The sequence below is a fragment of the Furipterus horrens genome, unplaced genomic scaffold (assembly GCF_987537825.1).
Source record: "Furipterus horrens unplaced genomic scaffold, mFurHor1.1.pri manual_scaffold_4, whole genome shotgun sequence".
NCBI lineage: Eukaryota > Metazoa > Chordata > Mammalia > Chiroptera > Furipteridae > Furipterus > Furipterus horrens.
This window is the reverse complement of record NW_028327174.1, coordinates 565,438-590,153: the sequence shown is the minus strand read 5'-3', so window position 1 is coordinate 590,153 and position 24,716 is coordinate 565,438. Positions and strand designations below refer to the sequence as shown.

The 24,716-nt window shown below is 65.1% G+C and overlaps 1 protein-coding gene across 1 annotated transcript; it reads left to right on the top strand.

Annotated features, from left to right (window-relative positions):
• The first annotated feature begins 1,953 nt into the window (after positions 1 to 1,953).
• On the top strand, positions 1,954 to 8,961 carry CRELD2 (CRELD disulfide isomerase 2). Its single transcript, XM_090272241.1, has 10 exons — positions 1,954 to 2,222; positions 2,426 to 2,508; positions 2,924 to 3,034; positions 3,346 to 3,437; positions 4,082 to 4,258; positions 5,353 to 5,448; positions 6,288 to 6,371; positions 7,167 to 7,262; positions 7,755 to 7,901; positions 8,855 to 8,961. Exons 1-10 carry the CDS (start codon positions 2,100 to 2,102, stop codon positions 8,902 to 8,904), a joined length of 1,059 nt encoding a protein of 352 aa, XP_090128367.1. The 5' UTR covers positions 1,954 to 2,099; the 3' UTR covers positions 8,905 to 8,961.
• Positions 8,962 to 24,716: the final 15,755 nt, after the last annotated feature.

Sequence of the window (24,716 nt, the reverse complement as noted above, 5' to 3'; positions counted from 1 at the left end):
TCTGGGAGCTGCGGGAAGGGTAAGCGGGAATGCTTGCGGCAGCTTCTGTAAGCCTAAAAGTACCGGGAACGGCCGTTACAGAAGCACGCGTGGGCGGCACTCTCACTCTAACCGCGCCTTGTACCGAACTGGGTGAAGGTTTCTGCAGCAAGAAAGGCTTCCGTGCAGAGCCTCAGTCTAGTCCTGCGTGTGGCCCGGCCCCAGGGCCAAGAGTCCGGGCGGAGACTGTGAGGCGGCAGCCAAGAAGGGGAGCAGGGCGGCCGGAGAGGACCCTGCCTGCTACACTGGGTGGGGCTGGGACGCCCACCCTGCTGTTGTCTCAGCTGCCCGAGTGCGGCTGGTCCCGAACAGAGCACGTGGGGGGAGAAAGGAGCCTGTGCCCTTGAGGGGTTCAGACAGATGCGCCCGCAGCGGACCCCCCAGACACCAACAGGGCTGGGGGGGGGGGGGCTGGCAGTGCCCCGGCGGCTGCTGCCTGGAAGACCCAGACCTCTCCCCGGCAGGGCCTTCTCTGTAAAACAGGCCCGATCTCATCTGATCACAATCAGAAGGGCCGGCAGAAGGAGCGCGGCGGCCCGTCCGCTAACGCTGTTCGGTCAGAGCGAGACTTCCGAGCTCGCGCTCCCGAGACAGCAGGTGGGGGCTGGGCAGGGGGCAGTGAAGGGGGACAGGCTCTCTGATCAGGACCCCTAAACACACGGGTCCCTCAGCCGTGACTTGTTTTTACCTTCCAAACAGGAAAAGCGCCCCGCGGTGAGAGATGCCGCCCCGTAGCCTCCCTGCTCCGGAAACCCGAGCCCCAGAGGCGCGGGCCTGTCCCGGATTGTGCCTGCGCCCCGCCCCCCCGCCACCTCCGCCAGGAGGCCCGTGGTCGTCGCAGGAGGCGCAGAGACGCCGGACGGAAGGCGCCCCCGGCCGTCCCGCTGTGGGTTTAACCCTGAGGGCAGGGCGGCGAGCCTGGCTCCTCGAACACTAACGCCTTCCTCCCGGGAAAGCTGAGCCCAGAGGACGGCCGCAGGCTCCTCGGTTCCTCCGCCTGTTTCCCGGCGGAAGAGTCCAAGGCACGGGAAGCGCCTGCTGGCCCCGCTGGGGGAGCGGCTGCCCCCGGGCCGCGTCTCTGCCGGCTCCGAACAGGCCCGTCCCTGCGCCCGGCTCGGCCCTCCCGGGCCCGGGCCGCCCACCCACGTGGCCGTGTCGCCCAGGGCAGAAGCCGACTGCCGGGCGGCTCTTCCGCGAGGCACGGGCAGCGCCCGTCTCCGCCAGTTGCTCCCGGGACCGCGGGGAGACACGGGCCCCGGGGCTGGGAGGCGGGCTCGGCGCCGTGGGCGCTGGCGGCACAGTCAGGGCACCAGGGCGCGCGTTGTGCCGCGGCTGCTGCTCCCTCCCGGCACAGGAAACGCGGCCCTCAGCTCCCCTCGCCGCACCCCCGGGCACGCGGGGGCACGCAGGCCACTGTCAGGCCCCAGAGCGGGAAGGGGGCGCGGCGGCCGTCCCACGGGGACACGCACAGAGAGGCCGGAGGACCGCCGCGCACGGCGTGGCGGGGGTCCCCGCCGCCCACCCTGAGAGCCCCGGTCGCGGCAGCGCTCGCTTACCACGCGCCGCCTGTTTCCCGAGCGGACGTCTCGCCGCCCTCAGCCGGAAGAGGGTGGCGGAAGCCGAAGCCTGAGGCGAAGCCCTTGCCCTAACCTGACATGGCCCCCCAAGCGCAGCCGCCGTCGCGGCGAGTGCCCTCCTTGCCCAGAGTAAAGATGGCCGCCGCGGCGCCCCTGGGAGGCGGGCGCGGGGGCTGGGCTCGGACCTCCGTGCTGCCCTTAACATCCCTTCCCAGCGGGACGCTGACCCGGGACCTTCCTATTGGTCACTTCTCGTGGCGAGCCCTGATTGGGCCACATGGGGACTGGAAGGATGCCCCCTGCCAATAGCGGAGCGGGAAATGGCGAGGGCGGGGCCCCGCCTGGCTCCGTCAAGTAGCCCGGGGACCTGCCGGCGCCGGTGAGCCGGTGGCGGCCGGAGGCTAGAGCGCTCGGCGGTTTCCTTCTGACTTCGGCCGTTGCCCGCGCGGCTGCGTCCTCGCAGCGCTGCCCGCCCCTCCCGCCATGCACCCGCCGGCCCCGGCCGCGCTGGGGCTGCTGCTGGGGCTGTTGCTGCTGCCTGGCGAGGCCGCCCAGAGGCCGACGCTGTGCCAGAGCTGCCGCGAGCTGGTGGACAAGTTCAACCAGGTGGGCCGGCCACGCGAGACCCGGAGCCGGGGCGGCGGGACCGGGAGGAGGGGGCGCGGGAGCCGGGGCGCGGGACACGGAGGCGGGGCGGCGGGGCCGGGTCCCAGAGCCAGGGTCAGCCCACGCTGGACCCGGGTCCCCCCATATGGGCCAGGGTCACCCCAGCCCGGACAGGCGCGCTGGAGCCCACGCCCTCCGCGCAGGGAATGGTGGACACGGCCAAGAAGAACTTCGGCGGTGGGAACACGGCGTGGGAGGAGAAGTCACTGTCCAAGTATGAATTCAGGTGGGTGGCCGCGCCGCTCTGAGCGCTTGCGTGTCCCCTTGAGCACTGTCACCCACGTGCGTGGCAGATGCAGACCTGTCCTCTGTCCTGGGACTGACCCACTGGCCCCTGCCTGGCCTCGTGGCTCCCCGGCTGCACCGCAGGTCTCAGGGATGCGCACTGGGACCGCTGTGGGTGGCTCCCCCTCTGTCTCGAGCTGGGGGCCTGCCAGCTTCAGGGCTTTCCTTGGGGACCAGCTCGGTCACCCTGTGGGTCGAGAAGCCCCCCTGACTCCCCACGTCCCCTCAAGTGCACACCTCTGCGCAGCACCCCCAACCCCATGCCCGGTCCGTGTGTCTGTTGAGGGTCTTCACTCCGGGGGGGCCTCGGGCACCCCTGGGCCGCGCTGACCCCGGCGCTGGGGGCTGTGGTGCAGCGAGGTCCGCCTGCTGGAGATCGTGGAGCGGCTGTGCACCAGCAGCGACTTCGAGTGCAACCGCCTGGTGGAGGAGCACGAGGAGCTGCTGGAGGCCTGGTGGCTGCGGCTGTGAGTGCCCCCCCGCCCCCCATCTGCCCCGGGGAGGGAGGGGTCCCTGTACCTCCGCAGGCGCTTTATTCTCAAGGCACAACTTGGGGGGAGTTTCAGCCCTGGAAGAGCTACAGACACAGGACAGAGTCCCCACACCTGTCTCCTTTCTTACCCCCCTCATGTCTCCCACGCTCTCAGTTTAAGAGTGTCCGCACCTGGCTGTCCCTTCCCAGGTCTTGTGACACCTGGAGCGCACATCACAGTGAACTGCATTTCTGCCTTGAAGGAACCTGTCATGTGAGATTTAATGAACCTTTTTAAATCCTTAGGAAGAAGGAGTACCCTGACTTATTTGAATGGTTTTGTGTGAAAACGCTGGAAGTTTGCTGTTCTCCGGGCACTTATGGGCCAGATTGCCTTGGTACGTTTTCTCAGGGAGATCCTGAGTTACCCCCGATGTGACTCCCAAAGGGCAGAAGCATGGGGGGAACCGAGGCCTGGGTGCTGCCTCCTCCGTGCCCAACTGGGGGTTCCTCCTGATCCCCCAACCGGGTGCTGCCAGGAGTGCAGGAGGTGGCTCCCGTGGCCCCCACACCGCTGAGGCCCATCTGTGAGAGCCCAGGGCCCGCGGGTGTCTGCTGGACTGTGTGCCTGATGCTCAACCCCACGGGGGAGTCAGGGCCAGGCCGCAGCTGTCTCCAGAGCCTTACCGACGTCACTTGTGTGGCCAACTGGGTCACATGGCACAGTTTTCAAAGTAAGATCCTTTCCCTGGTTGCAGCCACCTGCTGCGTGCCTTTCCTGCTTTGCCGATGACATGTCCCAAGAGTTCCACATCCTCCAGCTGCAAGCATCCTCATCCATGTTTCAGGGGAGGTGCCCGGACACCCCCCCTCAAGCTCGCAGGCTCCCAGGTCCTCAGAGAGCCGTACTAGTTTCGGGGGGAAGGTAGGGTTGGGTTTTAGCAAGAGACCCAAAGCGTTATCTTGGTGGTGCATCGAGGAGTGTGAGAACGTGCCCGGGCCACTTCCGGGGGCCCGCTGATCGCCGTTTGCGTCCCCACAGCATGCCCGGGCGGGTCCGAGAGGCCCTGCAGTGGCAACGGCCGCTGTAGTGGAGACGGCAGCAGACAGGGGGACGGGTCCTGCCAGTGCCACCCGGGGTACCGCGGGGCCCTGTGCACCGACTGCATGGACGGCTACTTCAGCTCGCTGAGGAACGAGACGCACAGCGTGTGCACAGGTAACAGGGCAGCGCACCTGTCTGGGGGGTGGCCGGGTTGGCCCTTGGCAGAGCTCCTGCACAGATGGGGACAGGGGCACTTGTGAGCCTCCTACCCCCGACGTTCAGGGACACGGGAAGGGACGAGACGAGACCAGTGCCCTGTAGTGGTCCCGCTTCCTGTCCCTAAACGACCCCCAGGGGAGAAGAGTGTCACTTTCCTCTTGACCCCTTTCTGGAGACAACCCTGGGGGTTGGCAGTTCTGGGGCGTCCACGGCAGCCTCAGTCTCATGGCGGCAGCTGGTGTGGCCTGGCATAGGGCTTGGTCCCCCCCGCAGCGGTCGTCGCTCAGGCCGAGCCCCAGCCCACATCACTGTGGAGACATGGTGGGAGTTGGCGCAGGTGAGGACTGGGATGCCTGGAGGCCACAGGGTGCGACCTCCTGGCGCTAGGCCCCTTCTGTAGGACACCGCCGTGGTTACTTTCCCCCCATGTTGGGTAAGATGGGTCTTCCTACCTGGTCTTCAAAGGCCATTAGCTTGCCCCCTGCCCCACAAGCAGGATTTTGCACAGAAGACCCTCTCGGCTGGGATCAGCCTACTGACTACTCAGGTGGCCTGAGCGCCAGCCCAGGGCGAGCGCCCCGGGTGGGACGCTGACAGCTTCCTCGGGGTGGATTATAAAACCATGGCCAGCATCATGAGCAGCAGCCTTTCCAGCACCTTCTCCTGGTTGACGGGGCGTGCAGGAAGCTGCAGGCTGGTCTGCGGCTGCCCTGGCTGTCCCGGGCGGTCAGTACGGCAGCCGCTCTCTGATCCCCCCGGCCCCGTCCCCTGGCCGGGATGTCTGTGCGCAGTGGGTCACACCCGCCGGCTGTAGAAAGTCCCCTCGTGGTCCTCGTTGGCTGTGAAGATGTCACTGATGGGCACTGAAAGCCTGTGGAATGTTATGAATCACACAAGTACATGTTTCTGTTGCTAAATCAGCCCTGCTAGCTTTCGGTTTTTGTTTTCGCCTGCTGCCGTAAGTCCCGCACTTATGAAATGACCTTTGCGCGTATGCCCACTGCGAGGGGGAGTCAGGCGTCCTGACAGAGCCCTGCTCTGCCTTCCAGCCTGTGACGAGTCCTGTAAGACGTGCACGGGCCCCACCAACAGCGACTGCACCCAGTGCGAGGCGGGCTGGGCCCGGGAGGACGGCGCCTGCGTGGGTGAGGCCACGCCACCCGACCGCCTTCCCCTCCGCCCCGAGGGTCTGCGCCCTTCCCTCCCAAGTGGGCTAACTCCCACACTCCGCCCCACTGGGGACGCGCGAGGCAGATGTCTGGTCTTCCACGTTACGTTTTTCTGGGCCCGGCTCTCCTGCGTGTCGCCCGCGGCTGGTGGCGCTTTCAGGAAGTGGCCTCGTGGTTCCCTTTAACCCTCTACGGCGGGCCCTCGGAGCTCGGGAGGCGGCCCCTTTACCAGTTGTCCTTGCTGCGGTCCTGCTGGCTCTGGCCCTGGTACCCTAAGGGGCAGGTAGCGGGGTGGGGTGGAGACTAGGAGTGGTGCATGTTCTCTGGCTAGTGGGGACTCAGGATAGTGGCACAGGCAGGCCCTGCTGGTCACAGACCCCCGACGTCCCTCGGCTGGAGAGCCACACTGGGGACCCGTGCAGCCACAACATCCGCTTGGCTGCAGAGGAGGCAGCGTCTTCCTGACACCCCCCTGCCCTGGGCTCCACGTGCCACGCAGACGGGGGGCCCCGGCACATCTCCCCGTTCCTCCCCGTCCCCCATGCCCCATCTCCATTGGGGAGGAAAGTGCCCCATGCCCCCAGCCTGGCCGGGATGCAGGGTGCTCACACAGCAACCCCTTCCTGGTGGCACCAAGGGTCCCTGGTCCCCATTCCTGCATGCAAGAGGCCTCCAGGGATGGCCATCAGAGCTTGCCCTCCACACAGCGTCACTTCCCTCCCAGGCAGCCCCAGCCCCGGGAAGCGCTGGGTGAGCAGCTCCGTGTCGGGGGGGCGGCCGGGACCCCCCGCCCACAGCTGTGCTCTGTGTTCCAGACGTGGATGAGTGCGCGGCGGAGACGCCCCCCTGCGGCCCGCAGCAGTACTGTGAGAACTCCGGCGGCGCCTTCAGCTGCGAAGGTGCGGGCAGCGCCCTCCCCCCTTGTCCCGTGCGCACGGGTGTCTTGGCCCAAGTCAGCACGTTCTCCGAGGTGGGACACGTAGTGGGTACTCACTGCACTAGAATCGGAACTTGAGAGTGAGTTGGAGAGAAGGTAACAGGAAAACCATCGATCCCATGGAGAGGGACCTGTGCGTGTAGCGTGCGCTCCCTGCAGCTTCTGACTAGTCTCGCCTGTGGACACGGTGCCCCGGTGGCGGCCGTCCTGCATCTTCTGCATCCTGCTCACGGTTTTGGAGGCCGCCACCATTTCACAGTCAACTCTCTTCAGCAACCCACGATGCTGGGTGTGGAAATGCGAGCTGCGCATACCCCGTGGGCGGTTTCACATTGAAGGGCCGCAGGGTGCCCGCAACGGCCATGCCAGTGCGAGGGCTGGGACCAGCCAGGCTGCTTCTCCGCATGTGACAGCAACATGGCAGGTCCCCGCTGTTGTTACTAAGCTCCTGGCTGGCGAGTGGAGTGATGTTGGCAGTTCGAGGGGGTTTGTTTGGAGGAGTGCTGCCCCACAGTGCCCAGAGGCTCCCAGAAGGGGCATGCCTGCGGAGCTCCCTGCCCCCCCAGCTGTGCCTCCGCTCCTAGGGCACATCGGGGCCCAAGCCCAGCTCTGTCCTTCGCCGGGAGACAGCTGGGGCGTCCACAGCGCTGTCAGCGCCCGCGTGGGCTCGGGGCCCGCAGGCGTCCAGGCTGTGGTTTCAGGCTGTGTTGCTCCCAGGAGGCTGGTCTGTCCTCACAGCCACTCCTCTTGTTTCCAGAATGTGACCCCACCTGTGTGGGCTGCACAGGGAAGGGCCCGGGGCAGTGCAAGGAGTGCGTCCCCGGCTACACGAGGGAGAGCGGCCAGTGTGCAGGTGAGCGCGTCGCCTGGCAGGGCTCAGGCGGGGCTCCGGAGGGACCACAGCACCGCGGCGGGGCTGGCAGGCGCGGGGCACCAGGCTCCAGGTCCGCCTGCAGGTCCTGCCGCTCAAGCTTCCCGGGTCCCGGGGGTCTCACAAGGCGCACAGCGGAGGGCGGGGACATGGGCCGCCTCAGCTGCCCCAGGCGCGCGCACTGCTGGTGCCCGACGGGAGCCCCGGCGCCCCCACGCTTCTGTCTGCTCCTGGCTGGCATGGCCCCGTGGCGGGCCCGGCGGGAACCCACCTGGCGCAGGGCAGCCGTCGGCTGGGCTGGCCGGCCTCTGCTTCTCTCCCCGAGAGCCCTGGTTTCTGAGCCGCGTGTCACAGTCTCCCCTCACGCGGGTCTCTAGTTGTCGCTTCTGACTCTGCCTCCGTGTGTGAGTGAAGCCGCCGGACGGCGTGCCTGCCAAGCGCAGCGGCTTGACTAGCGTGGCCTTTCTGCCGCAGACATAGACGAGTGCTCACTGCCAGAGAAAGCGTGCGTGAGGGAGAACGAGAACTGCTACAACACCCCCGGGAGCTACGTCTGCGTGTGTCCCGATGGCTACGAGGACACGGAGGACGCCTGTGTGCAGGCGCGGCCGGAGGGCGGCGGTGAGTGGGGGGTGGGTGCGGTCTGGGGGGCGGCTCGGGGTTCCTGGGAGACAAGCGTGAGGCTCCTCTGGGGACAAAGCGCGGGCGGAGCTCCCCGCCCAGACCAGTGGAGCGACCTGCGAAGTGAAGTCACTGAGATGTGAAAGCCCCCCCACGCGGCAGGCGGGAGGCGGAGCCACGTGTCCCTGCAGAGCTCCAGAGGCGGCCAGGACGCAGCAGCACGCAGGCAGGCGGGGCTGCATTGTCCCCGAGGCTGGGGGTCAGCCCCGGGGCTCCGCAGGGCAGGGTCCTTCCTGCCTCTCCTGGCTCCTGGCGGCTGGTGCTCCTCTGCTGCTCGCGGCCGCGCACGGGCTGGACGTTAACGTCTCTTGGGGACACGGTTCTTCCCATGACCGTCACAGAGAAGTCCTTGAAGAACATAGAGGGCGAAGGAAGCCAAGCTCACAAAGACCAGGCGAAGAGTCTTCCAGAAAGAGTAAGATGGGACTCAGACTCCAGAAGCCCCCTGAGTCCACACGCCGGTGTGTGGCAGGAAGCCGTGACGCAGCCAGGACACAGAGCGCCTCGGCCAGCAGAGCACGAGGACACGCAGAGGACGGGGCCACAGCCCGTGTCACCAGCCTGGCCCCCGTCTGCGCCCCACGTTCCCTCGCCTGCTGCTGGGCTCCTGCCTGCCCCAGCCTGGACCTTTGCGCAGGTCCCTATCCCGCCCGGGCTGCTTCGGGGGTGCCGCACCGGCTCCTCACCGCTGTCTCCCACTGGGAGCAGGGCGGCGGGTCTGCAAGGCCTTCTGGCCACGTGTCCTGCCGGGTGACCCCCAGCCGGGGCCTTGGGACGCCTGTGTCTGGAGGGAGGCTCTGCACACACTGCGTGGTCCCGGGGAGGACTCGGCGCCACGTCCTCAGGGCCCTTCCCGCTGGGCTTTACCAGACGCTTCGTTTGTTTTCTGACAGAGGTCACAGAGGAAAACCCCGCGCAGCTGCCCTCCCGTGAGGATTTGTGAGTGTGTCCTGAGTCCGAAGCCAGGCCTGCCCTTTAACTTATTCAGACTGACGTCCTGTGCGCCCGCCCCGTGTCCGCAGGCGCGGGGAGAGGCGCCGTCAGCGTGGCGGGCGCTCACGGGACCCTACCAAAAGCTGCATTTTGGGTTTTCAGCAGATTTGTATATTTTGATACTGTTCTTTATAATAAAACCAACCCCTGAAGGCAGGCACAGAACGGGAGCGGGTCTGCCTCACTGAAGAAGCGCGGAGCGGGGTGCGCTCCGCGTGCGCCTGTCCTGCCTGAGCGCCGGGGCCCGTGGGGGACATGGAGGCACACACAGCCCGGCTGTCTCGGGGTCTGTGCCCTCCTCCCCAGGCACCCGCTTCAGGCCTGCGAGTTCAATCAGAATCTTACTTGGGTGGTTTCAGGGCCTGACCCGTGGGCACCCCCAGAGGAAGGGGCCACGGGCAGGGGGTGGCCATCTTTGCGGCTGAGCTGGAGAAAAGCATCGGCCCTGAGCCCCGGGGCCAGCTCCTCAGCCAGGCATGAAGAAATTCTGAGGGGAGCGCAGGCTGTGGAGTGGAGAGGCTGTGGCTTCGTGGGGAGACCCACAGACCGCTCCCCCACACTCACGGGTCGGTGCTCCAGCTCTGGAAGGGCCAGCCCCACCCCCCGCCCCCAGTGATGTCCCATGTGGTCCCTGGGAGCGGCCAGAGCACCTCTCCCCAGTGTCTGTGCCTCTCAGCTCTGTGTCCACCTGCGGGGGTGGGGGGACAAGGAGCTCCCAGTCCCAGGGCAGGTACCCGAGTTCCTGGAGGGGTGTGGAGTCCAGCTGGCTCGGCGAGGACAACAAGAGGCACCGGCCACGGGCCTGTGTCCAGTCAGACCCACTGGGAGCCCAGACCGGGCACGGCCACAGCCGCTGAGCTGACCCACGCCTCCTCCCAGAGACGGGGTGCCATGGTGCAGGCCGGCAGGGGCCGAGCGGGTGGCAGGAAAGGTTGCTGCCGGGGGTGTGTGTGGGGTCAGGGCTGTGGGTCCCCGAGGGGTCTGGAGGGGGGCAGAGCCTGGTGCTGGCCAGCGGGGAGGTGGGGAGGCCCTGGTCAGGGTTCCATCGGGGAGGGAGGTTGGTACAGGTGACTCGCAGGAAGGGGAAAGAAGCCACACCTGTGCCAGCCACTGGGACAGGTGGGGGGGTGGCAGGTGACCTGGGGCCGGTTTGGTGGAGGTCCAGGCCAAGGCGGGCAGCCTCTGATCCGCTCGGGCCCGGCACCCAGGCCCAGACCTGGGGTGTCAAAGCCGTCCCTGGGCGGGGGTATGCGCAGCCCAGGACTCAGAACTAACCCATTTCCAGCTGGAACCCAAAGAATCTCAAGTCCTTGTGAAAGGCCACAGGACTGGGTGTGGCCACCAGGTGGCACTGTCTCCCCACGCATGGCGGGGCCCCGGGGGCCGCCCCTCCTACCCAGGCCCCACACGAGTGCCATTGGACGGTGTCCTGAGGGGCTGGCAGTCACCCGGCAGTGCAGAGGGGCCCGTGTCCCTGCAGCTGGCTCCGCTCCCACCCTGGGCACCTACCCACCTACCCTGCCCTCCTGCTGAGCTCCAGCCCACCCTAGACCATCTCCACGGGCACTGTGAGGCCTGGGGAGGGACAAGGCCAGGTGGCTCTCACAGGTTCTGCTCTGGGGCCCCCACTCGAACCCCACTGGCCACTCACTGCTCCTCCTCCACCAGGCAGAGCCAGTTTCTGCAGTTCCCAAGGCTGGTCCCACCCCAGAACCTTCCATTGGGGCATCCCAGTCTGTCCCTCTTGCTCTCTCCCTGCCTCCACTGGGGCCTCAGCTCAGCTGTACCCCCTCAGAGGACTGCCCGAGCCCCTCCCCCAAGTCACCCTGACCCGTGCTCCAGAGTCGCTCCCTGCGGGGGATGCCCTCCTTTGAGAAACCCCAGCCTCAGTTTTCCCATCTGGATGCGAAGCGTATTCCAGCTGAAGGAAAGACCACCACCTGACCACTGGCAAGGGGCTGGGGGTGCACTTGACCCCAGCAGGACCTTCCCAGGCCAAGCCAGGGGTGAGGGGCACAGTTTGGGCCCCTGGGACCACGGTGGCTGAGGGTCTGTGGGCTGGGGTGCAGGGACGTGGGTTCAGGGGGCTTAAATGTTGGGGCCCTTGCATGAGCTCTGGCCATACTTGTGGGTGTGACCTCCCCTCCTCCCTGGGCTGGGGCAGGGGTGGGTGGGTGCAGCCAGCAGGCGGCGCTGTGGGACCACGCGGGAGCCCCTCTGCCTGAATTGCGAGTCTGGGCCAGGGTCTCTTGGGGGTGCTGTGGGCGACTCCCTGGTTTGGGAGGACCCAGGTCCTAGGGCGGGCATGCTGAGACCAGGCCCAGCCCCCAGGGTTGACTGACACGTCCTGATCCCGGCACCAGGACTATGGGAGGGACAGGCAGGCAGGCACCAGGGCCAGGGCACAGCCAGGCAACCGTGACCTGGGACCACGACCCTGACAACCTTGGGGTGACCTAGTTTCAGGCAGAGGCAGTGCCTTTCCCCTCCCCCAAGCAGGGAGCGGGCTGTGGGGCAGTGAGGCGGGCACGCTCCGCGGCCCCTCCACCACGTCAGGTCCAGGGAGAAGGCACTGCCTCCTTGGGGGTCCACCACCAGCCCCTCCTGCTGGCCAGCATCAGGCCGAAGAGCGCCCTTGCTCTGGAGGTGCTTCTGCTCCCTCGCTGGGCTCTGTGACCCACGTCCCTTGGACGAGCCAGCCCCCCGGCCCTGCTCCGATCTGCCTGCAGATTCCAGCCCCAGGAGGGGTGCTTTGGGGACGTGGCACCACAGGCAGGTCCCGAGACGGCTTCCATCCGAAAGGGCACAGCCTTCCCGCTGGCCTTCAGCTGGCCACTGCCTGCCCCATCAGGCTAGAAGCTTCTGGAAGGGTGGTGTGTGTGTGCCATGGTCCCTGCCCAGCCCTGCCTTGGCCTGATGCATCCTGAGGTGGGATCCAGCAATCTGAACAGGTGGCCCAGGGGGACACCGGCCAGTGTCTGGGGACATCTGTCATGACTGGGTGAGCATGTGCTACTGGTCAAGTGAGCAGAGGCCAGGGCTGCTGCCCCACAGCTTCCAGGGCCCAGGGCACACGCTCCCCTAGGTCAGCGCAGTGGGGGGGATGGAGGGCGGAGGGCGCGTGGCTGGGGGAGGGGCTGCTCTTCCTTCCCAGTGGAGCCGGAGAAGCCCCCCACCCCCCACCTGCGGCCTGGGACACGTCTGGCTGCAGCCTGGTGGCTTCTGCAGCGTCCACCAGCATCCTGGTCCCACCACTGGCCTGCAGCGGCTAGACCGGTGGAGCAAAGGGATACGACTGGACCGCCAGCTCCCATCCTTAGCTCTGTCCCTGTGTCACTGAGCACCCCAGGATGGACTTCCTCTCGGTGGGGGGCAGTTCCAGAGGCACCCCGGGGCTTGCCCATGATGGCGGCCAAGGAGGTGACGTCCACCTGTCCACTCAGGCCTGGGGAAATGACCGCTGCTCAGGATCAACCCTGGTGGAGTTCCACGTTCCCTGGTGCCTGGGAGCCCCCCGCCCCAGGAGAGCCACAAGGACGCCGTGGGCCTCGGGGGCGTTCCGGTGGTCCATGCCCGGCAGTGCCTAGTGCTCGAGCCTGCGCCCCCATGTGGTTCCCGGGTGCTGGTGCAGACTTAGTAGGTTCTGGGTCTGAAACCTGCTTCAGGCCTGGGCCCTGGGTGAGGGGTGTCACGGCCGTTCCCTGGGGCCTCCTGGTCATGTGTCCTTGACCTCTTCTCCCTGGTGGCCCCACCCCGGGAATGCTGCGTTCAGCTGCCCACAACCCGGTGCCACAGGCCCTCGGCCCTGCTCCACCCTTGCTGCTCTTGAGAGAGTGTCTGCCTGGCACCCGACAGCCAGGTGCCACACACCAACGCCACCCTGTGACTGCCCGCTCTGCCATCAGGGCCTGCGGGAGCCTCCACCAACGCTCCCAATAACACTGACGGCTGCGCCTTGAGGTGCGTCCTTGGTCCCCTGGGCCTGCATATGCCACCTCACTGATAGAGCTTCCAGTCCCTGCTCCATGTCTGCCGTGGTCACTGTGACAGTCTGCCTTCGTCACCAGCCTGTGCTTCTAGGGGCCTCCTAGCACGGTGACATCAGCCACGGCTCTGCTGTCAACAGGTTCCCCCTACCTGCCCTGAGGTGCTGCTGGGTCCTGAGGTCCCTTTGGGGACACAGTCCCTTCTGTCCTGGGCCAGCCTGACCCTGCAGGACACAACTCCTCTCAATCCTGAGGGGCAAGGCACTGTGGTCTTCAAGGAGAGTGTGGGTCGCTGTGGGGGCCTGAAGCCACGGGGGTGCCAGCCTGTTCTTCCCTGTGAGCCCCTTCCCTGCAGCCAGCACCCCGCTCAGGGCACAGCAGCCACTGGGCTGGGGTCCCCCTGTGGGAGCCGGCTCATCCCCACCCATTATCCTTCCCCAGAGCAGCAGGGGACAAAGGCAGCCCACGACATCGCCATGCTGTGGCCCCAGCCCCCTCCCGCCCTCCACGTGACAGCTGTGGCGACCGGACTGCCCACTGGGCGGCACAGCCCCAGTCTCCACCCCCACTGTCAGGGCTGCGCTGGCCCGACTGGCGGGCTGGTTTCCAGGCGGGCGGGGGGCCCTCAGCTGACCTCCTGGGAACCATGAAGGGGCCAACCCTGCAGGGGCCAAAGGCGAGGTCCCAGCAGCTGGACAGCGGTCCTGCCCCTCTTCTCACGCCCACCTCCAGTGCACCTGCCTCCCGCTCCTGCCCCCCAGCAGCCCTCAGCCAGAGCCTGCGCCTCCCCCACACCACCCCAGGACCACCCCCGCTGGGTGACGCCCTCCCGGGGCCCTCACGCCCCACTGCCCAGAGCCTAGGGGCCGGTCCTCGGCCACCGTTCTCAGCTCACCCGGGCTCTCCCACCAGCTTCTCTGACCCCCACTGCGTCTGCTTTCAGCTCCGCCTCCACCCCCCCCCACCTGCCTCTGCTGTCCCCGCTCACTGCGGACGCTGTGGGGGCTCCAGCCCACCCCTCGGGACAAGACGGCGCGAGAGGGTGACCAGGGGTCCGGCCTGGCTGCACCGGCATTTCACTCCACAGCCAGTCTGGGGTGGGCGCCCGTCCGGGGCTCCGGGGGTGCACTGGGGCTGGTGGCCTCGGTCCTGCGGGCAGGGATGGGGGCAGAAGGCTGCAACTGTGGTTGGGTGGGACCAGCCTGGAGCCTCTTTGGGGACAGGCTGCCATTCAGGCCACCTGCCCCCTCCTGCTCCACGGGCCCCTCAAAGCCCTCATTGTGTCTGGGCTCATCCCAGACGCCAGGCTGGCTGGCTCCACACCAGCGTGGGGCAGGGACCCGCCTGTCCTGGTGGAGCTCCACGGAGGGCGCGGCGCCCACCTTCCAGAGCCCTCACCTCCCCGTCGCGGGGGCTCCTGCTGGAGAGAAGTTCGCAGGCGGCAGCACCACGCTGCGCGCCCTCCGGCCTGGCCACCCGTGGCCGCAGCCAGAAAGGCCCCGGGGCCGGGGTCCTCCTGCGCCCGCCACCTGCGGGGAGGGACGGGCCGCTGACCACTTTCCTCACTCGGGGCTGAAGGCCCAGGGGCTCCCCTCGGGGGGCCGAGTAGGGCCCCCCAGGCCCGCAGGCCCCGCCGCCCCGCCCCGCCGAGTGACGTTGGGGAGCGGGCACCCCGGCAGCTAAGCCCCTCGGGGGCCCAGAAACGCGAACGGTGCGGACCAGGCTCCTCCACTGGCGCCCCCCTCCCACCGTCCCCCCCAAGCCCCACCCCTCCCCCAACCCCCCCACCCCCGCAGCCACAGCCGCAGCCGAGGGAAGGTTGGCGCCGCCCCTTTTCCCTCGCGGAGCCGGTTTCAGGGCTGAGCTGGGAGGGGAGGGGAGGGGAGGGGGCCCGGCCCACGGGCGGGAAGGGGGCGCTGCCTTGCCAGGAAGGGGGTGGTGCCGGAAGCAGAGGTCCGGCTTTCCCCGCGGGAGGGGCCGCGGTGGGGGAGGGGGCGGCTTCTGGTCCTGCGATCGCATCCTGGGCAGGGGCTGGGGGGAGGTCGAGGGTCTCCCGCCCCCACCTCCACGACAGCGCGTCTGGGCTCTGGGGGCCCCTCCCCCACCTTGCCCCCATTCCGGGAGCGCTGGTGACGCGGGGTGACGGCGCTGACGGCAAAACCCGAGGTTTCCTACGTAGGCGCGGCGCGTGCGCGCTTGGCCACGACCCTTTTGGAGAGCGCGTGGTGACAGGTGGCTGTGGGGGCGCTGCACGCACGCCTCGTGACGTTATTACAGGAGGCAAGGGGGGGGGGTCCCGAAGGACACAATCCCGGCGGAAGGAGGGGGTGAGTGAGATGCAAATTTAAGGGTGGGGAGCAAGGGAGGCCGCCCCCCAGCTTCCTACCGAGCGGTCTCGCCCCGGAAAGTTTCGCTGTCGGGGGCCTCTTCCCTGCTGGCTGAAGGGGTGTGGGACCCCAGGACTCCTAACTGATGCGCAACCGGGGACCCCCACATGCTCTCTGGGGCCGGGACGGAGGTGTCCCAGCGCTCGCCGCCTGCGCAGGGCCGTGCAGTTGCCAGTCCAGCCTCGCCGCGCCTGGCCGGGCGCTCCGGTGCTCTGCGCCTTCCTGCCCCACGCCCGCTCTGGGGCCTCAGGCCCTGCCTCAGGGGGACTAGGTATTGGTGAGGGTCAGCGACAGGGCTGATGGCAGCGCCCCTCCCCTTCCCGGCTTCCACGTGCTGGCCCTCCTTAGGGTGAAGAGTGGCTAGGAGAGTTGGGGCGCAGCAGCTTGGGAACCCCTAGCCTGCTGCCCTGGGTGAATCCCAGACCCTCCCTCAGCTGCTGACCAGAGAACAGTGGCCCTTGTCTGTCTGGCCGCCTGGGTGGGGGCTGGGGTACCAGCCCCGGGTGTCTCCGGCAGAGAATGGCCCCTGCCCACCCCCCACCCCTGACAGCCTACTGTCCATTCACCCTCCACCCGCACTATTAATAGCTTTCATGTCAGCGGAGCTGCTATAAATAGCCCCCAGCCCCTCGCACAGGCGCGCTGCCTGCGAACACAATCGCCCACGCACGCCGCCCACTGGCCCACTAAGGTCCCACTCCCACCGCTGTGCCTGGTCCTGTGCCCCTCAGGGCGGGTGTCACTCACACACACACACACAAACACACACACCGTGGTCACTCTCACACACACAAACACACACACCGTGGTCACTCTCTCTCTCTCACACACACACACACACACACACACACACACACCGTGGTCACTCTCTCTCACACACACACACACACACACACACAAACACACACACCGTGGTCACTCCTCGAGGCCACGTGGCCAAGAGGCCTGGAGTAGACATCCTGGCCCTTCCTCGCTGCTCTGCTGAGTCCGACCCAGGCACAGGATCCCCCCCCCCACCCCAGGGATCCCATTCAGGGGTTTTGGCCCATCTGAGACCCTTTCTCTGTGGAGCAGGCCCCATAGTGTCCATCTGGCTAAGCACCCAGGGGTAGCCCTCCCCAGCCAGCCTGGAGGGACAGCCACCCAGGGGAGGGCAGGCCCCACTAACTCCTCCCAGGAGACCCAGCCTCGATGCGGACTCAGCCCCAGCTCTGCTGTGGGTGCTGCTGGGTCAGGCCATGAGGGTCCCAGGGGTGTATAAGCCCAGCAGAGCCCCCACCCACCTGACTCTGCCTGTAGAGGCACCCAGGGCCAGTCTGGCCCACCAGGGGCAGGCAGCACTGAATTCCTGGGGGGCCTCCTCCCGGAGAGCCTCCCCGCAGGGCCTCCTGGCTGCTGGGGCCCTGGGCCGGGAGGGGCTTGGGGAGCTGTTATTGTACCCAGAGCAGAAAAGGAAAACAACCCTGTTTATGGAAAAGGCGCGTCCGCGGCTGCTGGCCAGTGGCCTTCCTGGGGGGACAGAGGCCTTTTGTTGGGAAAACAGGAAGCGAGGATTTCCAGGACCCGGCAGGCCCCCCGCCGGCCGCCCGCCCCAGCTTCCGCCGATTCTCGATTCTCGGCAGCTTCTGCTGGCCACCAGCTGCCGGCCTGTCTGTGCGCTTGTCTGTGTGTCCCTCTGACCACAGGGCCCGGGCTCCCAGCATGTGGGGCCAAGCTGCTGTCCATGCTGAACCCTAAGACGGAGGCTCTGCTGTCCCACACGGGCCCTGGACACTCAGGGACAAGTGCCCAAAAGCCCCTGCAGGTGCCGCACCTGGAGCCCCAGTCCCTCTTGGAACTCCACGGAGAGACAAGCCCCGTGCTGCGGGCCCACCACAGCCAGGGAGCCTGCATGCGGGTGGGGAGCTCCATCAGGTCACAGCAGCCAGGACAGGGCCGGGACCCCAGGAGCACAGAGAAGGGCAGTGCCAGGCAGTGCGGGAGGGGCCAGGTGAGGACAGGGCAGGGCCCAGCAGGGAGGACCCCCAGCCCCCCACACTGCTCCTCCCTCTCTTCTCCCTGCCTGTCACCACGTCACTGCTGCCCAGGCCAGCGTCCTGCTCACTAGCTGAACCCGCCACAGTGTGGACACGTGTGTGCGTGTGTGTACTCACACACGCACACACATGTGCAGTCACACACACAGCCCACAAGTAGACACATGGGCACTGATTGTCGGCACGGTCACCCAGTCTCCCACATCTGCTGGGGGGAGGGGGGAGGCCCACTTGGCTCAGCTGCTGCCCCTGCTTTGGGCCCTGGCTCAGGGCCGGCCTGCGTGGGTCACCCTGCCTGGCGCAGCTGGGAAGAGGTGCCACAGGGCGCCTGGCACCGACGCAGGGAGACGCTCCCCTCCCCTGCCGAGGGCTTCTCTGACTGTGAGGAGCCTGCAGCTGCTGGTGACCTCAGCCCTGTGGGGTGGGTGCGTAGGGGGGTCGCTGGGTGGCCTAGGAAGGTGTCGGGGGTGGTGAGGGAGGGAGGAAGTCAGGCCTGGGATCCCGGTCCCTGGCAGGTAACCCAGCCACCACCTCTTTGCTCACCTGCCCTCACCTGTCCACATGCAGCTGGGTCTGTCGCCTGTGGTCTGGGCCCAGTGCCATGGTGCCTGCCCGGCCCTCAGCGTGCTGACGTGGGCATGTCCTCATGAACAAGGGGACAGCCGCTGCCTGCTGGGCTCCCCTGGAGGTGCCACACTGGCCAGCTGAGTGCTAGGTGGGTCCAAGCAAGGCAGATGGCACCCAAGGGCCTGGATCAGGTGACGGCTTCAGGGGCGCCGCAACCGGAACCCTGGGCCTGGCGTCTGTGCGTCTGTCTGTCCGTGCAGCCCCTAGAGAGCTGCACACCCGCAGACTCAGGAACGGTGTCCTTCCTCACTGGTGAAGGAATGAATGAGCCACCTGTGTGCTCAGCCCCTGCCCTCCCGCCCTGCAGCCTGGCCGCGGGCCTGGCACCGCAGGGGCTCTCAGGACAGAACTGCGGTGGCCGGACAGACGGGCGGGAGGGAGGCGACGGGTGGACGGGCGAGCGGAGCGCTGGCTGCAGACCCCGGGCGTCCCTGGCCCGGCCCGCTCTCTGCGCCGACAGGGGTGCATGTTGGGGAGGAGCAGCATCTGCATGCCGTGCGTGGGGAGCGTCTCAAAGTCACAGGCAGGGCCGTAGGGTCTGGGTGGCGAGGCCAGGCTGGAGGGGTACGGGCAGCCCCTGGGGACCCCTCTGCCCCGGCCGTGGGCTGTGGGGCGGGCACTGTGCAGGCCTCTTCAGCCACCGGAGCCCGAGACCCAGAGTCCGCCTCCCCCAGGTCTAGGCCGACTGTCACGGCGAGAGATGAGGCGAGCGGAGGCAGCCCCTGAGTGGGGTCCCCAGTTCTGCTGCCCTCCCAGGTGCAGGCCAAAGGAGCCCTGGGAGAGCAGGAGGCCAGCCCCTCGTGCCTGGAGGGGTGCAGGGTGGGAGAAGCGCCTCAAACAATCAGGAGTTTTGAACACTTTGCCTGAAAATCACTTCCCCTAAAAATCACCCTCAGGGACTTGTCCCCAAGCCTACACCCCAGAGCAGAGCCCCGGGAACAGCTGCCGCCATGAGGGCAGGCCAGCAGGAGGGGCTGGGTGGCTGGACAGGCCCGTGGCCCTCAGCCAGCCCCCTGGTTCTCCGGGACCCACCTGCCCAGGACCCTCAGGCCCTGGGGAAGGACCACAGGCACGTCAAGGAGGAGGGTTTTCTCCAGGAATGAGGGTCCCTGCCCTCGGGGTGCCCCGGTCGGTGACCCCTCCCTGACCCAAGCCCTGAGTGGTCTGGTCCTGGCCGGCACGTCCACTCAGGGCCGCACGGAGGCGTGGGTGAAAGCAGTCACGTCTGGCCGCTCCGCCTACATGTGGCTCCTGGGCCGCGCTGTGTCCTGGAGAGACTGGCCTCTGGGGGTCTCTGACCTGCAGGGCACAGACGCTCTCGGGGCCACGGCGAGGGAGCCCTGCTGCCTCACCCCGTCCCTGTGCATAGCACCACCAGGCCCCGCTGGGGGTGGCAGGGCCATGCCCCAGCCACAGGGTGCACGGTGACCCCCGCCCAAGGCCTGTACAGCCTCTGCCGAGCCTGTGGCCCTCCGGTCACTGCCAGGGTCTCCCGGCCCTGCAGGGCAGCCTGGGAATTAAATGGGACTCAGATGGGACCTGCACGTGTTAAGCCTGTGAGGGCGGCGCCCGTCTCTGGGACATCACACCCCAGCATGTGACTCTGTCTACGGGGTACGTTTCTGAATTCCCACTGGGTGTCCCTGTCATGAAGGCTGAGAATCTGGTGGCCTCACTGCTGAGTCCGTCCGTCTAGTTACCCTTCTGGGACCATGGAGTGGCCGCTGTAACCAGGACCCACTGATAGCCCAACTCCATGTGCCCCAGCTCTCAGGGGGCCTGATGCTGCCCCGGGTCTCCAGACCCTGGTCCTGTCCCCCACGGAGAGCGCTGGAGTGAAGGGGCCCCCTCTTCAGCTGTGGGCCAGGCTGGGAGCTGACAGCAGAGAGGGGCTTAGGGCAGAGTGTGGACGGATGGACGGACGGACGGAGGTGACCCCAGGCCTTCCGGCTGCCCTGCCAGGGTGGAGGCGGAGCGGTCAGTGCAAGGGGTCACCAGGTCACTAGAGGAAACAGAACAGTGACGAGGACCCGGGGCGGGTTGAGCACACGGGATGAGCCTACAGCCCCCCCTCCAGGTTTCAGGCCCTGGGCCGTGCCCCTCACCCCCACCCAGTGTGGGCCTGGAGCGGCCTTCTAGGCTCTGACGGAAACAGCCCCAAGCAGAGGCCCCCATGATTCAGAGCTGACAGAAGCACCCACCCCTTGAGTGAGCGTGGACGAGAGCTGTCCTGGCCAATCGGCCCCGCGAGACAGAAGCCCACTCACCACGGGGTACCCGCCCCGCAGACCCACTGAAACCGGACTCTACACCCCGGTGGTGGTAAGCCTCGAAAGTGGGTCACTGGGGTCATTTGGAACACAGCAAGGGAGAGACGCAGGCGGACCAGAGGCCGGCCGGAGCCCAGGGCTGTCCGGGGCGCACGAGCTTGCCGCCTGGCAGGGGTCCAGAGGCCGGTGGGAGACACAATGTCACCAATGTGCCTGCGAGACAGTCATGGGGAGAACTGATGAGGAGGAAGGAGGAGCCTCCGAGAGGCTTGACGAGCGTGGGCGACCAGGGTGGGGACAGCTGTGACCGGGCAGGCAGAGAGGCGGGGAGAAAGGGGGGCAGGAGTTGGCATTTGGGGAGGAGGGGCCGCTGGGCAGGTGTTTCTCCCGCCACGTCCAGCTGCCCCAGGTCAGGAGAAGTGGCCGAGAGAGGAGCTGAGGGGGAAGGGCCGGTTCCCTGCAGCTGGGGATTGGGTGTCAGGGAGAAGCCGAGCTGAAACTGGCCTTGTGACCGGGGCACTTCCGGCCAAGATGGCGGCACAGGGAAACGCTCGCGTCCTTGCACAACCGCATCAAATTCACAACCAGCCCTGGTGGGGGTGGCTCAGTGGACTGAGCACCGGCCTGCGAACCAAAAGGTCGCTGGTTCGATTCCCAGTCAGGGCACAGGCCTGGGTTGCGGACCAGGTCCCCAGTTGGGAGTATGTGAGAGGCAACCACACAGTGATGTTTGTCTCCCTCTCTTTCTCCCTCCCTCCTCTTTGATGGGGGACTGGAATGCTGGAAAATTTTAGTTTCAGGTAACAGCTAATAAGCTTAGTAATCAATGTATGTAAAAAACTATTGGTTCAGGAACCGGAGACATGACCCACCTTGATTCCAAGAAACCAGAAGCAGCTCCACCTTTGGGCCTCAGGAGGGCTCAGGCCGTCGGGACAGTGTCTGAGTCGTACTCCGGGGTGACCACTGCCCGGGGCACAGGGACCACGCCCAGGACACAGAGGAAAGGATGCTGCAGCTTTTAACTGATTAACCTTTTCCCTGAATCCCAACCACCTTACCTACTCTTCGCCGTATAAAAAGGGCCCGTTTATCCTGGAATGTAAGACAGTCGGCGAGGACACAAGCCCGCTCTCTTCTCAGACCGCCGGCCGTCTGAATAAAGTGCCATAAAGATTCACTCCCTGTCTCTGCTTATGGGGCCTGGTGGATGGCACGCAGCAGGGACACCGGCATTTCTGGTTTCATCTTCTCTCTAAAAATAAATAAGTAAAATCTTTTCAAAAAATTACAACTACAATATAGAACAACCATCACTCAGAGCCGTTAGAAATTGAGTTGAATGGAAGTCTGAAAACTACGGAATTAAAGAGACTGTTACAGAGTGGGGTCCCCCAGAACACCCCAGAGCCTGTGGTTTGGAGGATGGGGGAAGGGAAACAGCTTTCAGGATGCCTTTGCCTGTCTGTGGCTGGTCTCTAGTATCTTAATTATGTAAATGGTTCGGTGCTTCCACAGCCCCAAGGAATCATGAGCAGTGAATAAGCAAGGCCTGTGGAAGGTTCTGCGAATGGTCAGAACCAGTTACCACGCCTGCTGCGTCACAGGCCACAGTCAGGGATTTAAGGAGAGGGGGCAGCAGGCATTTGGGGGGGAAGGAAAGAAAGAGGAGAGTTCCACGCGGCGGGCAGAGGGGAGAATCGGGCGGTCTACAAGGAGAAAGTGAGGGGAGAATCCCGCGGCCTTGCAGAGACGTAGAGGAGAGATCCATGCTTTCTCTGCAAGGAAGCTGGGAACTCCACAGATCTAAATCCGCGTATCTAAATAAACAACGCTTTTTCTTTTCACCAAACTCCGGTGTGGAGAGTTATGTTTCTGGTGGCGGGCAATCGGGCCCCTCATAACTGAACAGCCCATGGGGCTCTGTAACAAAACCACATCCAGCCAGCCAGCCAGGGGGGCTGCAGACGCAGAATGGACTACTTCCTCACCCATGTGTGGATAAAAATCCGGGAGGGGATCTCAGGAGCGAGGGGTCCCAGCCCACACCAGCCCCCCAGCCCAGGGCTCCAGTGCCAGGAAGATAAGCCCCCACAACTCCTGGCTGCAAAACCCAGCGGGGACGAGTCGGTGGCAGAAGCTGCTGGAGCCCCAGGCAGGTCCTCCTCAAGAGCCCCAAAGCGGACTCACCTGCTCAGACGCACCCCCTCTGAGCTGCAGGACTGGGGTACCAGCTTCAAAGACACCAGTAGCACATGGGGGGCAGTGGGGAGAAGTGTCTGGCATCAAGGCAAGAGCTGGGGGAGAGCTTTCTCCCAGACAGAAAGGCAGGCAGAGGCCGTCGTCCCTTTTCTGAGCCCTCCCCCAACAAAGCCACACAGTCGGCAGGTGGGTTCCATAACCGAGACTCCATCGACCTGACGAACACTGTTTGCCCCGCCCTGGAGATCCCCTGAAACTCCTCCACCCAACTTACCCAGCTGTTAACAATGACTTTTCCATATGAATTGTTTGTCTCCGCTCCTGCTTCACAACGTCCTAAGGCCTCTCAAACGAGCAACTGCGGCCTCCGTGAGCCTCAGCCCCTGTTCCTCTTGTAAGAGGCCCCGGGCCCGGCACTGGCAGCACCTGCCTAGATTCACAGCCTGGCTTCGCCTGGGAACCTCCAAGCCCAGCACCAGCAGCAGCCACCTCAGACGGCTTTCCAGCTCAGGCAGGGTGGCCCGGACACGACACAGGTGGGGGCTGACCTTGGCCTGCACCACCCGGGGACCCCCAGGGCCAGTGCACCCGGTGGACACTACAGACCACGCCAGAGCACCACCACCCTGCCCTGCACAGCGGACCCTCCACGGAGGGCGGAGGTGGGTGGTCAGTGGTCACAGCCAGGCCTTGCAGCTGCCTGGCCTGGGTAAACCCCTCCCACTGACCTGCCAACAGCAACCAAGGCTCAGCTACAAGAGGAGGGTGTGCTCAGCCCACACGAAGGGCGCACCTCGAGTGCCCAGCTTGGGGGATGGAGGGAGGCTGTGCCCCTGGCCCCTACAGGACACCCACTACATGAGGCCACACGACCAAGACACAGAGTCAGAGCAGCTCCACCTAATACGCAGAAGCACACACAGGGAGGCTGCCAAGATGAGGAGACAGAGAACATGGCCCAACTGAAAGAACAGATCAAACTCCAGAAAAAGAGCTAAATGAAATGGAGATAAGCAATCTATCAGGTGCGGAGTTCAAACAACCAATTGGAACAACGAGAAGGAAAAAGAATTTTAAAAAATGAGGATGATGTAAGCAGCCTCTGCGACACCTTCAAGAGATCCAACATTCACATCATAGGGGCGCCAGAAGGAGAAGAGGAAGAGCAAGAAACTGAAAGCTTATGTGAGAAAATAATGAAGGAAAACTTCCCTAATTTGGCAAAGGAGATAGACATGCAAGCCCAGGAAGCACAGAGAGTCCAAACAAGCTAGACACAAAGAGGACCACACCAAGACACACCATCATTAAAATGCCAAAGGTTCAAGACAAAGAGAGAATCTTAAAAGCAGCAAGAGAGAAGCAGTTAATTATCTACAAAGCAGTTCCCATAAGACTCTCAGCTGATTTCTCAAAAGAAACTTGCAGGCTAGAAGGGATTAGCAAGAAATACTCAAACTCACAAAAAGCAGGAAACTACAGCCAAGATTCCTCTATCCAGCAAGGCTATCATTTGGAATGGAAGGGCAGATGAAGTGCTTCCCAGACAAGGTGAAGCTAAAGGAGCTCATCGTCACCAAGCCTTTATTATATGAAACGTCAAAGGGACACATTTAAGAAAAAGATAAAAACTATGAACATTAAAACACCAATAAATACATAACTACCAACAATTGAATCTAAAAAACAAACTAAGCAAACAAGGAGAACAGAGACAGAATCAGGGATACGGAGCGCGTTCTGGTGGTTGCCCGGTGGGAGGGGGGTGGGGGAGGGGAGGAGAGGGGAAGGGACTGAGAGGAACAAACAGGTGGTCACAGAGGAGCCATGGGATGGGAAGTGCAGCACAGGAAAGGGAGCGGCCCAAGGACTTACACGCATGACCATGGACGTGAACAAGGTGGGGGATCGCCTGAGGGAGTGGGGGGGGGCTGGGTGGAGGGGGCAAAGGGGGAAAATCAGGAAAGTGTAAGAGCATAATCAATAAACTATAATGAAAAAATAAACAAACTGGCTTTGCTCAGTGCAGAGACCCATGGTGACACACATGATAATGTTACAGAAACAGGGGTGTCCAAAAACAAAGCCCAGAGTTTGCGGCTGGGAGACGGGGAAAAGGAAGCAGCTTTCAGGATGCCTTTGTGTGCCTGGGGCTGGTGGCTGGAAACTTTGTTGCACAAAGATCCGCTTTGAACCTTCTAAGGCTCAGGAAGATGGGAGGGGTCTTGAACTGTGGGATAGTGTGGAGAGAGCC

Excerpts from the sequence above, each read along its gene's own strand:
- CRELD2 (XM_090272241.1), top strand. The coding sequence starts at position 2,100 with ATGCACCCGCCGGCCCCGGCCGCGCTGGGGCTGCTGCTGGGGCTGTTG. Across the intron at positions 2,509-2,923 it reads CTGTCCAAGTATGAATTCAG|CGAGGTCCGCCTGCTGGAGA; the intron begins GTGGGTGGCCGC and ends GCTGTGGTGCAG. Across the intron at positions 6,372-7,166 it reads CGGCGCCTTCAGCTGCGAAG|AATGTGACCCCACCTGTGTG; the intron begins GTGCGGGCAGCG and ends TCTTGTTTCCAG.